This window comes from Motacilla alba, chromosome 15, assembly GCF_015832195.1.
Source record: "Motacilla alba alba isolate MOTALB_02 chromosome 15, Motacilla_alba_V1.0_pri, whole genome shotgun sequence".
NCBI classification, from domain to species: domain Eukaryota; kingdom Metazoa; phylum Chordata; class Aves; order Passeriformes; family Motacillidae; genus Motacilla; species Motacilla alba.
The window spans coordinates 9,549,704-9,564,649 of NC_052030.1; the positions used below are offsets into that span (position 1 = coordinate 9,549,704).

General features: G+C 52.2%; 1 protein-coding gene across 4 annotated transcripts in view; it reads right to left on the minus strand.

Moving 5' to 3' along the window:
• Window positions 1-2,434: 2,434 nt before the first annotated feature.
• Window positions 2,435-14,946, minus strand: part of SGSM1 (small G protein signaling modulator 1) — a 36,286-nt gene continuing 23,774 nt past the window's right edge. For all 4 annotated transcript variants that reach the window (XM_038152655.1, XM_038152653.1, XM_038152654.1 and 1 more), the window contains 9 exons: window positions 14,665-14,847; window positions 12,931-13,002; window positions 11,846-12,427; window positions 11,043-11,167; window positions 9,813-9,895; window positions 9,481-9,590; window positions 9,159-9,255; window positions 8,636-8,803; window positions 2,435-8,339 (listed from right to left, as the gene is read on the minus strand). In XM_038152655.1, the coding sequence (XP_038008583.1) occupies window positions 8,251-8,339; window positions 8,636-8,803; window positions 9,159-9,255; window positions 9,481-9,590; window positions 9,813-9,895; window positions 11,043-11,167; window positions 11,846-12,427; window positions 12,931-13,002; window positions 14,665-14,847 (1,509 nt within the window). In that variant the 3' untranslated portion in view covers window positions 2,435-8,250. The remainder of the gene's footprint in view (window positions 8,340-8,635; window positions 8,804-9,158; window positions 9,256-9,480; window positions 9,591-9,812; window positions 9,896-11,042; window positions 11,168-11,845; window positions 12,428-12,930; window positions 13,003-14,664; window positions 14,848-14,946) is intronic.

The window sequence follows — 14,946 nt, forward strand, 5'->3', positions numbered from 1 at the left end:
ATTTGAGTTTAGGAAGAAATGCTTCCTTGTGAGGGTGCTGAGGCCCTGGTACAGGTTGCCCAGAGAAGCTGGGGCTGTCCCACCCCTGGAGGTGTCCAAGACCAGGTTAGAATGGGGCTTGGAGCAACCTGGGATAGTGGAAGGTGCCTCTGTGAATGAGATGAACTTTAAGGTCTCTTCCATCCCAGTTTGTGTTGCCCTGAGATTCCCAATCCCAGGCTAACAAAATCCCTGTCGTACAGGCCTCCATCCCCCAGTGCTGCAGGGCTGGGTAGGGACCCAGGGCTGTCAGCCCCTTACCCTGCATCAGTCAGGGGGGTGCCTGTCCAAACTTGGCCTCTCTGCAGGATTTACCCTGGGATTGCTACAGCTATGGATTAGCTTTTGAATTTTCAGCTTCATTTTCCTTTGCAAAAGGGCTCTGTGGAATAGTTGCTGGAGCACCTTAAGAGGGAGCACAGGGTGTTGCCAGGACAGCACCCACCTGGGCAGATGTTTGTGCCAGGACTCAGCGTGTCCATTCATGCATGTTAACAAGGGCTATAAATACTCTGGGTCCTTCAGCGCCACGTGCCCCTGCCTGGCAGGAGGGTGTGTGAGGACGTGCACTCCCAGCTGGGCTCACCAGCACAGCCCCCAGTGCCCCCCATCACACCCAGCCCTGGGCAGGGGCCACAGCCAAACATTCATCTGCCACGGCCACCTGGAGCCAAAGGATTGGGCTTTGGAGCAGAGGAGCAAAACAGAGCATGGAAAGTCCTGGTGCTGCGACCACCCCTCGGAGGAACTCCCATAATCCAACCCCAGCTGCTGGTGAACATCTGAGGAGCCCTTGTTGGCGAGGGGTTGGAAAGGCTTCTCTGCCTGCACAGGACAGAGCTGCTGGCTCTCCAGAGCTGCTGCACCAGCTGCTGTCTCCTGCACTGCATGGAGGTGGCAAGTGATGGAAATTTCCATGCACTTCAAAGCACAACCTCAGGATAGCTGCTTTTGTGAGAAACTATCCCAAGTTAAAAATTAATGAAATTCACTTTTAGGATCATTTACTTTCCTCCATCCGAAAGGCAGGAATTTTGCCAGTCTCTTCTGCTCAGAACACAGAGCATTCCTGCTTTGGCACCTTGGGGATGTGGCCTCTGGTGGTTAGGTTGCCAATTAATATCAGGTAATTAACACATTTGCAAGGGCTGGTTGAATCCCACCCTGGCATTTTGCAAACTCTGCGTGTTTGGGGAGTGTCTTCATCAGCTTTTGAAGTTCTGAGCTGTGAGCTCCCTGCAAACCTCAGCCTGCACTGGAAACTGGGGCTGGGCCATTAGAGCAAACATGCCTCAAGAAGCAAACATATTAAGGATTAATTAAATACCAGGATTTATTTAATTAAGCCTCTTCTCATAAGTAGGTAGAGGCAGGAATCTGGAGTGAGCATCCAGCCTTCCTTGCATTCCCATTTTTAGAAATGCAGTTAAATTCTGTGCTGCTTAAAACAGGACATTGGGGTCATGTAGACCCCTCCAAGAGCAGTTCAGGAACCGACACCACAGAAAGGAGGTTGGGGACACTCTTCCCTCTTCCCACACGTGGCATCCCCCCATGGAACAGCTGGAAGACCCACAAGCACCCACAGATCTTGTGGAGTCCAGAGGGGTGACAAGTGCCAGCCCTGAGCAGGGAGCACAGGCAGCTTGTCCTCTTCACATTTTTGATGAAACACTTGTCCCTCCTATTCCCTGCAAGAAAGGCACCACAGCCCATCCTATCACTGCCAGTTTAAAGGTCTGGAGACTGATCCAGGAAATTCTGAGGCAAGAGAACGGCATCAAGTCCAAGGTCATTTTGAGCACCGTTGCAGAATGCACTCCCTCACCTCCTGCACAGCTCACCTGGCAGCACAGGATCACACACAGGTATAAACCATCCCCACCATGGCCCAGCTCTGGGCTGTCACCATGCCAGGGCCCTCTGTCACCTTCCCATCTGCTCTGTCTGGGGCAGTTCACTCCAAGCAGCACCAAGGACCTGGCCCAGCCCTTCCCCAGTGCTTTTCCTCCTCTTCCATCGCTCTGTTTCACCATCAGTTTAAATCTCCACATTACAGGGGGGGTACAGCAAGAGAAAGGACAGAGGTGACAGTGCCAGCAGAGCCAAGGAGGTGTCACTGCCACACATGTGCCCAGAAGGACAGGCTCAGCAAAGCTGGACTGAGCAGGCCAAGGGATGGGGGAAAGCGAGGACCAAGGAGGGTGCAAAAAGGAGCCCAGGTGACAGCAGAGTCCCCAGGACAGGGGACACTCACCACAAGCAACAGGGAGCTCTGAAATCTGTGAGCAGTGTGGAAATACAGAGCATTTTGGGCACTCCCTGCTCAGGGTATCCCCATTCACTGCCTTCCCAGGAACCACGCAGACAGAAAGAACCACCACGGTCTGATTGATTTGAAAATACATTAACCATAGAGAATAGAGCTTTAATTTTTTCCTTCTCAACAACAATAAGGAACAGTTTACATTAAAAAAAAAAATAAAGAGCATGAATAAAATAATATAAAACAGATATTATACCACAGTGTGGAATTCAGATAATCTAAGAACATTAGCAGCACTTCTACAAATAGATTAAAAGCTGTAAGTGCTCATTAAGCTCAGATCGAGCAACTCCCAGAGACCAAAATGGCATCCAACAGAGAAAAGCAGCAATTCTGTGTAGGGCAACAGAAAAGTCTAATGCCAGGACACCAGATACATTCAAATCCCTGTGCTGAGGGGTAATTCCCTGTCCCACAGAGCCCCCACGATTGCTGTCACACCCTGCTGCCCTGCCTGGCTCTCCAGAACACTCCTTCAACAAGGGAAGTGACAATCGTGGGTCTGAGGTTACATCCATGTTGCATTTTCAAAGCTTTTCATTAATTCTGTTTGGGAAAACAATTTCTTCCCTGGCTTCTGGGAATTACTCTCCAGAGAGAATGAATTTCTGAGAATTTAAGTCAATCTTACACAGTCACAACAATGACATTTTTATTCTCTCAGTATCCAGGATCAGGATTTTCAATTCTTTATCGTCCTTAGCAGCAAAGCCATACTCATTCCTAAAACTTCCATGTATTTAAGATCTTGTGCATAGTTTAATCTTTAGTGTTAATTTGTTAAAAAATAAATTAAAAAAAAAAAAAGAATAAATGGTGCTTTTTCCCCCTCATCAAAGCACTGATGCAAAGTGCCCTTGCTCCCAGTCATGTCCCACTGCTGATGGCTCAGGAGCCACCGTGGAGAAGGGACTGTCCCCTGCAGCACCATCCACGGGTTCTGCTCAGCCTCCATGTGCAAAATCCATCTATAAAAGGAAGCTATTAAACTACTGAACAGGAATTTAAGGTGGAATATGCACCAATCTAAAATTAAATTAGAAATTAGATTAGACACATTAAACGACTTCCATGGCTATTCATGTACATTCTCCAGGAAGTTCAGGATTTGGGCAAAGTTGGGAAGGAATCCACACACTGAGCTGTGTGAATGTGCAGCTATGGCACCAAATGGCCTCAGCCATGGCCCACGTGGCCACCAGAGGACAGAAATGTGGTCACACTAAGAACCAAAATTGTTTAGATGCCTTAATCAGTGAAATACTGCTTATTCAAGGCAATGAGGATTCTGACCTTGAGTGGAAAAGCAGGAACAATCAGTGGCATTTGATCTACTTCAGGGCATCTGAAAAAGCTTTTACAGGAATTTCTGACACAGGTTCTGGTGAGTTCAACCCTTCCATAGTGCTAGGAAGGGCTGGAAGTCCATCTCTACATTGTGCTCTATCAATTTGTGCTCACACAACAGTAAAATGCTGAAGACAAGCCCAGAACTGCTCAGTACTCAGGGAAATTCCCAACTGGAATGAGAAATAAGACAGAGGTTTTGATGACATGACCATCATTTTGGTCCTACTGATCAAATGTTCAGTGGTTCCCACCGTGCCTCTAGAGAAAAGGGATTTAAATATTGTAAGGTATTTCAAAAGCAGACTTAGGGGATGAGAATCCCAAAACTAAAAGGGATTTAGATATTGTAAGGTATTTCAAAAGCAGACTTAGGGGATGAGAATCCCAAAACTAAAAGGGATTTAGATATTGTAAGGTATTTCAAAAGCAGACTTAGGGGATGAGAACCCCAAAACTGGTCCCATCCATGGTCAGAGACCCATTGGCTACTGTGGCTCTCAGGGCAGGGGACCAAGCTCAGGAAAATCCAGGAATGAGAGGGGAAACAGTCAGGCAAAATAAGTAATAAATAAATAAATAAAAAAACAAAGAATAAGAAGAACTTCATCCCATAAACTGCTCTTGGCCACAAGGCTTGTGTCTCCAGGGATTTTGGGACCCACCTCTTCAAGAGTTCCATCTCTCAGCCTTTTCTCCACCTGTCAGTGACAAGGGCTCACACCTGCAGTTCAACTGATGGCTCACATTGCACTACCAGGTGCATTTGGATGAGTTAAGGGATGCTCCCCATGCCAGGGGCTGGATGAGAGCAGGACAGGGACACAGCAGGAAGTTCCCACATAAAAAAAAAAACCCTATCAGTCTTCATGAAAAACATTCACAGCAAAGCAATTCAGGGACTCGACACAGCAAGAGAAAAACTCCCAGGAAAATCTCACATTTAGGAACAAACACAACTTCTAAAGGGTCTGCACAGGTGACACCAAAAGAGATGGGCACCAGGAGCTTGTTGGAAGGTTGCATGAGCAGAAAGCTCAAATGCAGGAAGAGAATCCATTTGTCACTCCCTCAGGGGAACACAGGGCCAGGATACAAACACTCAGTGGATTTACACACACTGAGATCACCTGGGCTCGGCACAAACCCCACAGCAATGTGGGTGCTCAGTGAGGGTGTGATGGGAGCTGAACTCAGCCCATGGAGCCCATCCTTCCTTCCTCAGGCTCAGCTTGGAGTGACTGGGGCAGAGAACGTGGGCTGGCAGCTCAAGCCACCCTTGCAGCAGTCTCCTCAGAAGGTGTGGAGTTATGGAATGGTTTGGGCTGGAAGGAAACTTAGAGATCACCCAGTTCGCCCCCCTGCCATGGGCAGGGACACCTTCCACTATTCCAGGTTGCTCCAAGCCCTGTCCAACCTGGCCTGGGGCACTTTCAGGGATCCAGGGTGTGCCAGTGCCTTATAGTGCAGAATTTCTCCCTAAAATCCAGTCTAACCCTGCTCTCTGTCAGTTTAAGGCACAGAGCTCCAGTCCCTGTTCCCACAGAGCCAACAACAGGCTAAAATAGTCCTGGGCTGGCAGTGCCATTGTGGGGGGGATTTCAGCTGCACAGAGCTGCTGGGATGAGACATTCCTCTTCCCCAAGGGGCCAGACAAGATTACTGTATATGGACAAGCCTGGTGACAGGCCTCCCCTGCGTGGCAAACAGGCCATCCTGGGCTGCACAGCTGGGACAGATCCCTGCTGGCTTCCAGCACCACGACTGCCCCTGTCAGAATTCCAGAACAAGGCTTTATCTCATGGGGATCCAGCAGGGGGGCAGAGCCAGGCAGGAGAGGCTGAGCCCAGAGAGAGCCCACAAACAGCTGTACAGCAAAACCTTTGCTTTTCAGCTTCTTAGCAGCTTTTAAGCATCAAAGAGAGCCCCAGGCTCCTGGTGGGGTCTCACTGTGGGCCTCCACAAGCAAAAGAACTTGCTCAGCAACACAGCTGAAACAAAGCATTTTTATAATATTTTTTCCTCTTTTTTTTCCCCTCTTTTGTCCAGTCTTAAAGCCAGAACCAAGATGAAGCCAAACTGAGGTTGTGATGGTGGCTCTGCTCTGAGCTTCCTGTTGCCCCACCAGAACAACTCTCCCAGCACAGGGACAGTGACAGATTGGCACATCATGGAATAGGTGCTATAGAAACCACACAGTTCTTAGAAGCAAAAGATTTCTCACCCCCCCTCCCCTCAAAAAATAACCCACTTAGTTGAGATATTTTCTCTCTATACTGTATATATATTATATATAGACACAATTCTCTGGTAAACATTTACAAGATATTGTAAATAACATTGAAAATTTCTATCTCCATTTGCACAACAGCACACTCACACGCCAGCACACAAGGACACACTGTCAGGTACAATCAATAAATAAATACTTTTTTCCCCCCCTCCCAGAAATTATTCAAAAAAAAACACTGCTATTGAGCGGCCCAAAGACACTCTCAGTTAATACAGACAGCAAATATTGTGCAGAATTTCTTGGCTGTTTTTGTTTAGAAACCAAGGAAAGAAGCTTGAAAGGTTTAGTGTCAGCAATGTTGCTTGGTCAGGTGGTGTTTAGGGTGACCCTGGCCCTCAGGAAAGGGAGAACAGACACTTCCCTGTCCCTCTAGACAGGTGACAGATCTGTCCTAGAGTCCTGAGGGAACAGGAGCAGCCTGGAAGGAGGGAGGACACGAGCTTTTCACTCTGCTTGGTGCAAAGATGAAAGATTCTCACAGGAACAGGCAGATCTCCAGCTCTTTGTTTCCTGTGCTACTGCAGCCCAGCACCCTTTGGGGTTTTACTGCTTCAGGGAATTTCCCAGATTGTTGCACACATCTGTTGGGATTATGAGGAGTGAAGGGCTGCCCATTGCTCTGCTGCCCCAGCCCCTTCCCCAAAGGGTTCAGGATGTGCCACTGCCTTTTCCAGCTGTGACCTCCATGTCCCAGAATACAGAAATTGCTGATCTGCTCAGAAACAGCAAACCACTCCACCACGCTGTTCAGACCTTCCCTGAAGCAGCAGTTTTCTCTGGTGCAGACTGACAACCACCTTTTTTTCTGCCAGCAACATCTGACATGTGCCACGAGCCAACACAAACCAACACAGACAGATGTTCCACAGGAGGAGGAAGGGCCCCTTTCCCTCCTGTGGGAGCACTCCAGCAGCAAGGCAGGAGCAGGGCCAGAGGAGAGCACACACACAGCACACATTGCACCAGGGAGGAACACAAATGTTTGCAGCAAAACTTGAGAGAAAGTACCCTCAGAGAGAGCTCCAGCCCAGCACCCCCAGCATTGCCCTGCCTGGCTGGGCTGGACCCTCCATCCACTCCTCTCCTTTTCCTGTATAGTTTTTACCTGAGTTGAAAAATGACTCTGAAGCCTCTGCAGGGCAGCCTGTGTGGGACACAGCAGCTGGAGAGGCACTTCATGCAGTGGGCTCCAGGCTGTGCAGGAAAAATGGCCACACAAGGGCATCTTCCCAAAGCAAAGCCCACTCAGCGACCTTGGGCTAATTTCCTCTCACAGGCCTGTGGGAAAAGCCCACCAAGACCTAACTGGAGATGCTCAGTGGGTTTAGGGGACTCAACAGCCAGCCCTGAAGCTGTCAGAGGGAAAGTCAGGATCATCAGGAGCTCTGACTTGCCTTCTGAGGAGCCCTTCCCTCACAAGCGCTCAGAGGAGCAACAAGAGACCAGACTCCTACCACAAGCAGCTAAAGTAAGGCAGGTAAGAAAACCTCCAGCCTGGAGTTCCCAGAGGAGGTCAGGACCAGATTTCCCAGTGTTCAGAGAACATTACAGAGGCTGGATTTTGAAAAATAACCCCAATGCTGAATTTGGAGCTGTTCTGAAAATCCATCCAGACACGAACCTCTCGTGTGCTCAGATATTGTAGGAACAATGTAAAATCCCAGGGAGAAAACAGCCCTAAAAAAAAGAAAATACCAAAGGGGAAGCAATGCATTGAGGGACAAGATCAAAAGAGGAATTTCTGTGATCAAAGTCCCCCCCATTACTGGCAGAACCTCGTTGTGTTGGTAAGGAGCTGAGCACTGGCAGCATCCCGATGCTGCCTGGGCTCGCAGGGCTGGCTGCCTTCCCACACCACAGGGAAGGGCTGCCCAAGGAAGCAGCTTTCCAAGGAATCGGCTTTCCCTCTGTGCCACCAAGCTCTGCTCCCCCAGCCCCCGAGCTCCACCCTGGGATGTGGCAATGCCTGGGCAGTTTTGGTGGCCATGGCAGCTGCTCTGAGGCCAGGAAGCCACTGCCTGGTCCTGCTCCAGGCACAGGAACACACCTGGAGGGATCTTTGGTTGAGTCACTGCAGAAGGTCTGAGCCTGGGCCTGTGCTGAGCCCAGGGGACTCCCAGCTCACATAGCAGCACGTGTCCCACCACCTGAGTCCCACAGGTGTGGCACTTGGAGAGACAGGAGAAGGGAGGAAGCGTCGGAGGGGAGTCCTGGCTCTTTGGGTGCCTCGTCTGCCCCAGGTCCTTCATTTGTTCTCAATCAGAGTCTGCACTTTATAGACCAGGTCCCGAGCCAGCTTCAGGATCTGCTTGGTGTTGTGGCGCTCGGCCATTTCTGCAACACACACCAGACAGGTCAGAGCAGAGCAGCCCCCACCCCACAGCTCTGCTGCCACATTCCCAAGCTCCCCTCTCAGGGACACCTGGCTCTGGAGAGCCATCCTTAACCAACCCCTCAGGATGGGCAAATTACAGCCCAAACCTCAGCTCCCTCCAACACATCCAGGTTGGCCACTGCTGAGGAGGGCAGCTGGATTCCAGCCCCACCAGATCCCTCAGAGCTCTGGGTGTTAAGCATTCCCACACCTGAGCAGCTGCCCCAAACTCAGACCGACAGAGTGTGAGCTGTACCATTGAAAAACTTGATGATGTCTGTAAAATCCATGTTGTTCTCCAGGATGATGTCCCGGTACATCTCCACCAGGGCCAGGGCTATGAAGAGCACGTAGTGAGCAGAGGAGACGTGAGCAGCAGCCCAGATGGTCTCCCAGACAGCAAAGACATCATCGTACACCAGCTCTGTGAGCAGAGAACAGCAGTTACCACTCCACTCACCCCACCCTGGCTCACAGAGCTCACAGCAGCGCTGGGGAGACACGCTGGGTGCTTCCTTCCCACAGGAACCTGCTCCAGCTGGAAGCAGAAGTCAGTCATCTGTAGGGAAAAATATTCTGCCCAGCAGCAGGTGACACAGGCCCCAGGACACACTCATGGAAAAGCTCAGCAGCAGCTCTGGAACAACAGGTTCTGTATCTAGACAGAACAATCAGCCAGACATGAACCAGGGAAAAGTGAAAAGGAATTAAAATTAAGTTTAAACCTGCTGAGAAGCTTGGAAGCAGACCCTGCCCCACCCTTGGGTGGTCTCACACACCTCTCTTGAAGTCCAGGAGAAACCATCGGTAGCAGAAGTAGAAATGAGTGTAATCCCCATTCTGGTGCATCAGCTCAAAGAGCTCCGAGTCCAGAATCTGTCAAGAAAAGCAAAAGGAAACTCAGGAATAAGGCACCAACCATCCCTCTATCCCACTCCACCAGCTCCTCCCTCCCTTTCCTGGCACACACTGCTCCAGGCTGTCCTTAGAGCCCCTGCTGTCCCCCCTGTTCCCCAGCACTGAACCCCCACCCCAGCCCCTCCAGGACCAGCTTTCCCCCCGGGTGTGAGGAGCTGCCATCCCCATGCCAGGAGCTCTCACCTGGATCAGCGACCTCATGTTGGCAAAGTGGGTGTCCATGGCTCCTCCGTGGGGGAAGTTCTGGTTCATCCTCTTCATCAGCTCGGTGAAGCAGCTGAAAGCCAGAGCCTCTGTGCAGGGAGGGGAGACATCACTGCAGGGCTGCACGGCCACTGCTGCTCCTGCAGCAGCAACATCCCTCCAGAATGTCCAGGGTGGGCTCCTGGGAGCCAGGCAGCATCACAGGCAAACAGCATCCTGCTCCACACCTCCAGGCACTCCACTGCAAAGGGCCACCACCCACCTGGCACATCCCCACACAGGGACAGGGAAAGCAGAGCAGAGCCACTCACCATCATCCAGGATGACCAGGAGAGGGGCCAGCAGGTCACACATGCCCTGCACGTAGCCAATCTCAATGTGCTGCCAGATGTAGCTGTGTGAGAGAGCAGGAGAGGTGACCTGGGACCTGAGTGCCACAACCTGCCACCTCCTTTGCCCATGCCCTGTCTCCCTTCCCAGGATGCTGGGGCAAATCACATCTGTTCATTCTGTTATCCCTGTGATGCAAATGATTAAATTCTTGTGGTGCCTCCCAGGTAAGGCGTGCGTGGCACAGTCCTGGATCAACACCCTGCCATGGCCACATCCAGGGACAATCCAGGGCTGTGCCACGGCCATTACAGGGCAAATCAGCACAGAGAAAAGCAAAATGGGAAAGCACAGCACAGTGGGGTCATTGGTTAAAGGGCAGAGACTGACAGAACTTGTTCACCTCTCATTCTCATCCTTCTCCCTCCATTCATCCCCTTGGTTCTCTCTGCAGACACTGCCTGCCTCCCCTTCCCATTCCCAGTGTCCCAGGAAGCACCAGCCCCGCAGGGATATCTTCCCTTTTTTGGTAGCAAGGCAAATCGTGTTCAGAGGGGACTCAGATCTGCTGCTGGCACAAGGGAAGGATCTTTTCCATCCTGCCCACTGGTTTTCCAAAATGTGCTGTGCTGAAGGTCTAATCTCAGCAGAGATCTCCAGCTCTGGCTGTCGGGTGAAGTGACAGCAGTGATGGAACAGCAGCTTCTCCTCATGTTTGCAAGATGAGTAATAATATTTCAGCCTTTGCTGCCTGTGAAGCAGGAGCTGAGCTGGAGCTGGTCTGAGCCTGTGAGTGTCACTAGGCAAGCTCTGAGTCACAAGGACTCAGAAATGCACCCAGGTCTGGCTCTCTCCTGGGATTTTGGGCAGGCACAAACCATGCCGGTGCTTCAGGCACTTTCTCATTAGCACTACAGCTCTGTGGGCTGATCCTCATTAAAACTTTTACCAGGCATGCTCCAGGAAGCAGGTGGGCTGCACTGGTTCCTGGGCAGCCCAGGGAGCCCCTGCCTTGTCCAAAACCCCAGGACGCAGCAGTGACGGGGAAGGACAGCCGGACACCTCGGTCTGGGAACCGCCGCGTTCTTGGAGCTGCGGCCCCAGTGCTGGGTGACGAGGGGAGGAAGGCAAGGAGCAAAACTCCATAACCACACCCCAGTTTGAGGCTGCAGCCTGCAGGTGAATCCCAGGAAGGCCCCCACAGCCCCCACCTGCACATGACGTTGCGGAGCTTCTCCAGGTTGGCGGGGGTGAAGTACCAGTAGTTGCGGTCGCAGCGCTGCACATCCTTCTCGATGCGGTGCAGGTTCACTGTGTACATGTCCAGCAGCTCTGGCTGCCCAAAACAAGAGCAGAGTTGATTTGTTTTCCAGTAAAAAGCAAGGAGAGAGCTGCAAGGGCAGTGGAGAGACAGGGCAGAGTTTGGGTGGAAGGTGAGAGCCCTTCTAAGCCCAACTGCTGGATCAGCACAGGGTAAATGCAGGTAAATCCTGCCCCTCCACTCAGCCCCAGTGAGGCACATCTGGAGTGTGGTGCTCAGTTCTGGGCTTCACAGCTAAAGAAAGACAAGAGAGATTATTTGGGGTCCAAAGTATCTCTCTGATGAGGAGAGACTGCGGAAGCTGGGCCTGGTCAGTCTAGAGAAGACTGAGAGGAAATCTCATCAATCCATACAAACATCTCAAATCAAAAAGAGAGTGCCAGACTCTTTTCAGTGGTGCTGAGTGACAGCACAAGGAGCAATGGCCATAAAGTAAAATACAACATCATGAATTGAAACTTCTTCCCATGCAGAGTGGCAGAGCCCTGGAACAGCTGCCCAGGGAATGCATGGAACTTCCCTCTATGGAGACATCCCAAACCCACCTGGGCAGGATCCTGTGTCACCTACCCCAGGTGACCCTCCCTTGGCAGGGGATGATCTCCAGAGGGCCCTTCCCACTTCCCACCCCAGCTGCTCTGGGGTCCTGGAGGCAGCCAGGAAGGAGGCCCCCCATGCCAGGTCTGTACTTACAGAGTAGGTGACACCCGTGGAGGAGAGAGCAGCTGGTTCACTGCTGGTCAGATCAGTCACAGTCAGAGAGTCCAGTTGTGGGTACAGACTCTCCATCTCTGGCTCCTCAGAGAGGTTGTCCTCACTCTCCACCAGGCTCTGCTTCTCAGCCTCGCTGTCTGCCCAGCTCTCCACCACAGTCAGGGCCACAGTGTCACTGTCACGCAGGAGCCCCTCCGAGCCCTCACCCACGGGGACAAAATCCACGCTTCCACCAGTGGGAAATTCGCCTTCCAGGCTGTCTTGGCCCTGCAGCTTCTCCTCCTGGCCCCTGTCCGTGTCTGGTGGGGCTGGCAGGTCGGACCCAGCAGCCTTGCCCTGGGAGCTGGATGAGGATTTGGTGTTTTCCAGGGCACTGTCCTCGTTGCTGAAGCTGCGCTCCGAGAACCCCGATGTGATGGAGAAGTTTTGGGAAGAGGGGTGCCCAGAATCAGGGGAACACGTGCCGTTGGGGACTGTCCCATTGGGGATCTTGCTTTGTTTGCCATCTTCCAGCTGAGAATCTACTTCAGTCTGTTCCACCTCATCCACAGATTCAAACACCTGCAAAGTGGGAAGACATCCCAGGCATTCAGCAAATGTTAGCAACATGGGCACTACATCCCCAAGAGCTGTGTACTCATAGTGCCCATGTTCCCAGCAGTGGAGAGGGAGGAAAATCCCCCTTTAGCTTCTTCTGCCTGGATTTGAGTCAGTGCTTGGTCATTCGCACAGCTCCAAGCCTACAAATCCCTGCTCTAAAGCACTATGCTTTGCTTGGCATTATACACTGGGCAGAAATTTCAAGGGTGTTAAACACCTGGGCATGAGCAGAGAGCAGCCATGGGCCTTCAGGAGTGAGGCCACGGGGCAGAGCTGGCAGGTGAACATTGAACACCCCAAGCAGAGCACAGTTCTGACATTAGCAGCCCCAAAGCAGGTTGGGGACTCATTGACCTCTTCCAACACTGGTTCTGTTTGCCAGAAATCACCGTGGTTGTGGTGAGGGGTCAGCCCAAGCCAAGGCAGAGCCGTGGGGACAAGGAATGGAGGGACAAGGTGCTCACCTGGGTGCTGGAGCTGGAGTCGCTCTGCAGCCGGGCGTGGTTCTGCCGGCCGGAGCTGCAGCTCTGCGAGGACTGCAGGGGACAGGGAAGAAGGCAGTGAGAAAGAAAAGAAAAGAAAAGAAAAGGGGTCAGGCTGAGGGAACTCAAGCAGAGCTGGCACGTCTGCGGGTGAAGAACAAGGAGAAAATGCATCCAGTAAATATCTGACCCGTGGTTTTCCTGTCACATCCATGGTGCTGCATCACCCAGCACAGCGCCCTGCCTCGGCCCCTGACACTGCTGGGAAGGTGACAAAGCCAAAACTTTCTCAGGTCAATACACTTGTTCGAGTGCTGTGTGTTGGGTCTGAAGGAGCTGCTTTCCTCTGGCCTGAACGGAGGTCACTCCTCCCTGGAGTGCGAATTTCTACAAATCTCTGTCCTAATTTGGCAGCAATGCAGCTCAGCCCAGCTCCGTTTACATAAACGATGAAGTCAGGCTATAAAACAGTCCCTCCAAGCACATTCATGCTTTTTTCCTTTTCTTCAAGGACAAATATTGATGTTTTAAGCCAGACTCGGTGGAAGCAGCTCCTCTCAAAAGTCACGAGCACCCTGTTCTGGCTTCCAGCTGAAGCACAGAGGGAAGAGCTGGGCTTTGCAGGCACCAGCCTGGCTCCGTGGAGTCCCTCTGAGCAACCAGCCCACAATGAGAGCAAGTTCTCCCCCTGAACTGAGCAGAGGTGCAGAGCGTGGCCACGACATCACACACAAACAATAGGATTCTAAGAAAATACAGCACATTCAGAACAGCAGTTGTCCCCACCCTTGTATTGTGGGTGTTTGCTGGGCAGGGCTCTGGTGGGGAAAGGAAGGGCGACAGTTTTCCTCCATTACCATGGGAGCACTTAAAACAGGAAATTTCAGGTTGAGATGGGAAAAGGGGGGAACTTTTTGTGTGTTCACTCTGCCAGCTCCCTTCCCACACGTGGGTCCAAAGGAAGAGCCACGGTGGAGATGCTGAGGGGATAGGAACAATTCCTAGGGCTTCGGCCAATGGAGCAGCACCTCTGAGAGCTGCATCATCCAGTTCCACCCTGCCTCTGGCTCAGACCTGCCTTCCCTGCACCTCTCCCTCTCTGGGCACACACGTAGCCTGCAGGACTGGGGCTGAGCTCATCTCTTTCCCAAAGCACCCACATAAACTTCCCAGAGGGAAGCAGATCAAATCTCTAGCGCTCACCTCCCCTCTGGGGCAGCAGCCTGAGGTCAGGGAATGCTCTGCCATGCTGGGCTCTTCTCCTCCAAGGACAAAAGTCATGGAAACACTCCCTGGACTCTGTTCCCAGAGCTGCCTTTCCTTTCACAGGCTTTTCCCTCCACACCCTTTGGTTTGGGCTGTGGATCTCATTCCTCACTGCATTGCTAAAACCGAGTCCCAAGGTGCTGAGTGTCCCCATGCATTACACAGTGTACTGAGGCTATGCTGAGGCTTCTTCCATGCTGGAAAAGGGAGCCAGGAAGCCCAGTGCCCTGCTTCACAGCCCCTTAGTGCCAGGAACAGGCTCTTCCTCCTCAACCCTACTCCATGGAGGTATTCCTGCCCCAGGAGTTCACCAGGTAATGAATATTTCACTTCCACAGAAGACAGTGAGCAACAAAACACACAGGTGGGCACAGGGCAGGGCAGGAGGCTGGGCAGGACCTGTGTCTGCACCCCACAGGGACTCTGCGTGGGCACTGCCCAAGCCCTCACCTCGTTGCTGATGGTCGAGTCCCTGTGCATCATCCTCTGGATGTGGGAGTCCAGACTGGCCCCCGAGGAGCACTTGGCCAGGGCTGCGGCGTGGGACTCCTTCTCGCGCTGCCGGACGATGGCCTCGCAGCCCAGCCACTCTGCCATGGTGTGCTCGTAGCACGCCCGGGTCTGCTCGTCAGCCTGGGACACAGGGGGACAGGGGCTGGCAATGGCTGTCCCTGCAGAGCCCCAAACCAGCCCCAACTGTACCCCACGCAGGGTGGTGCACATTTGTGTGAA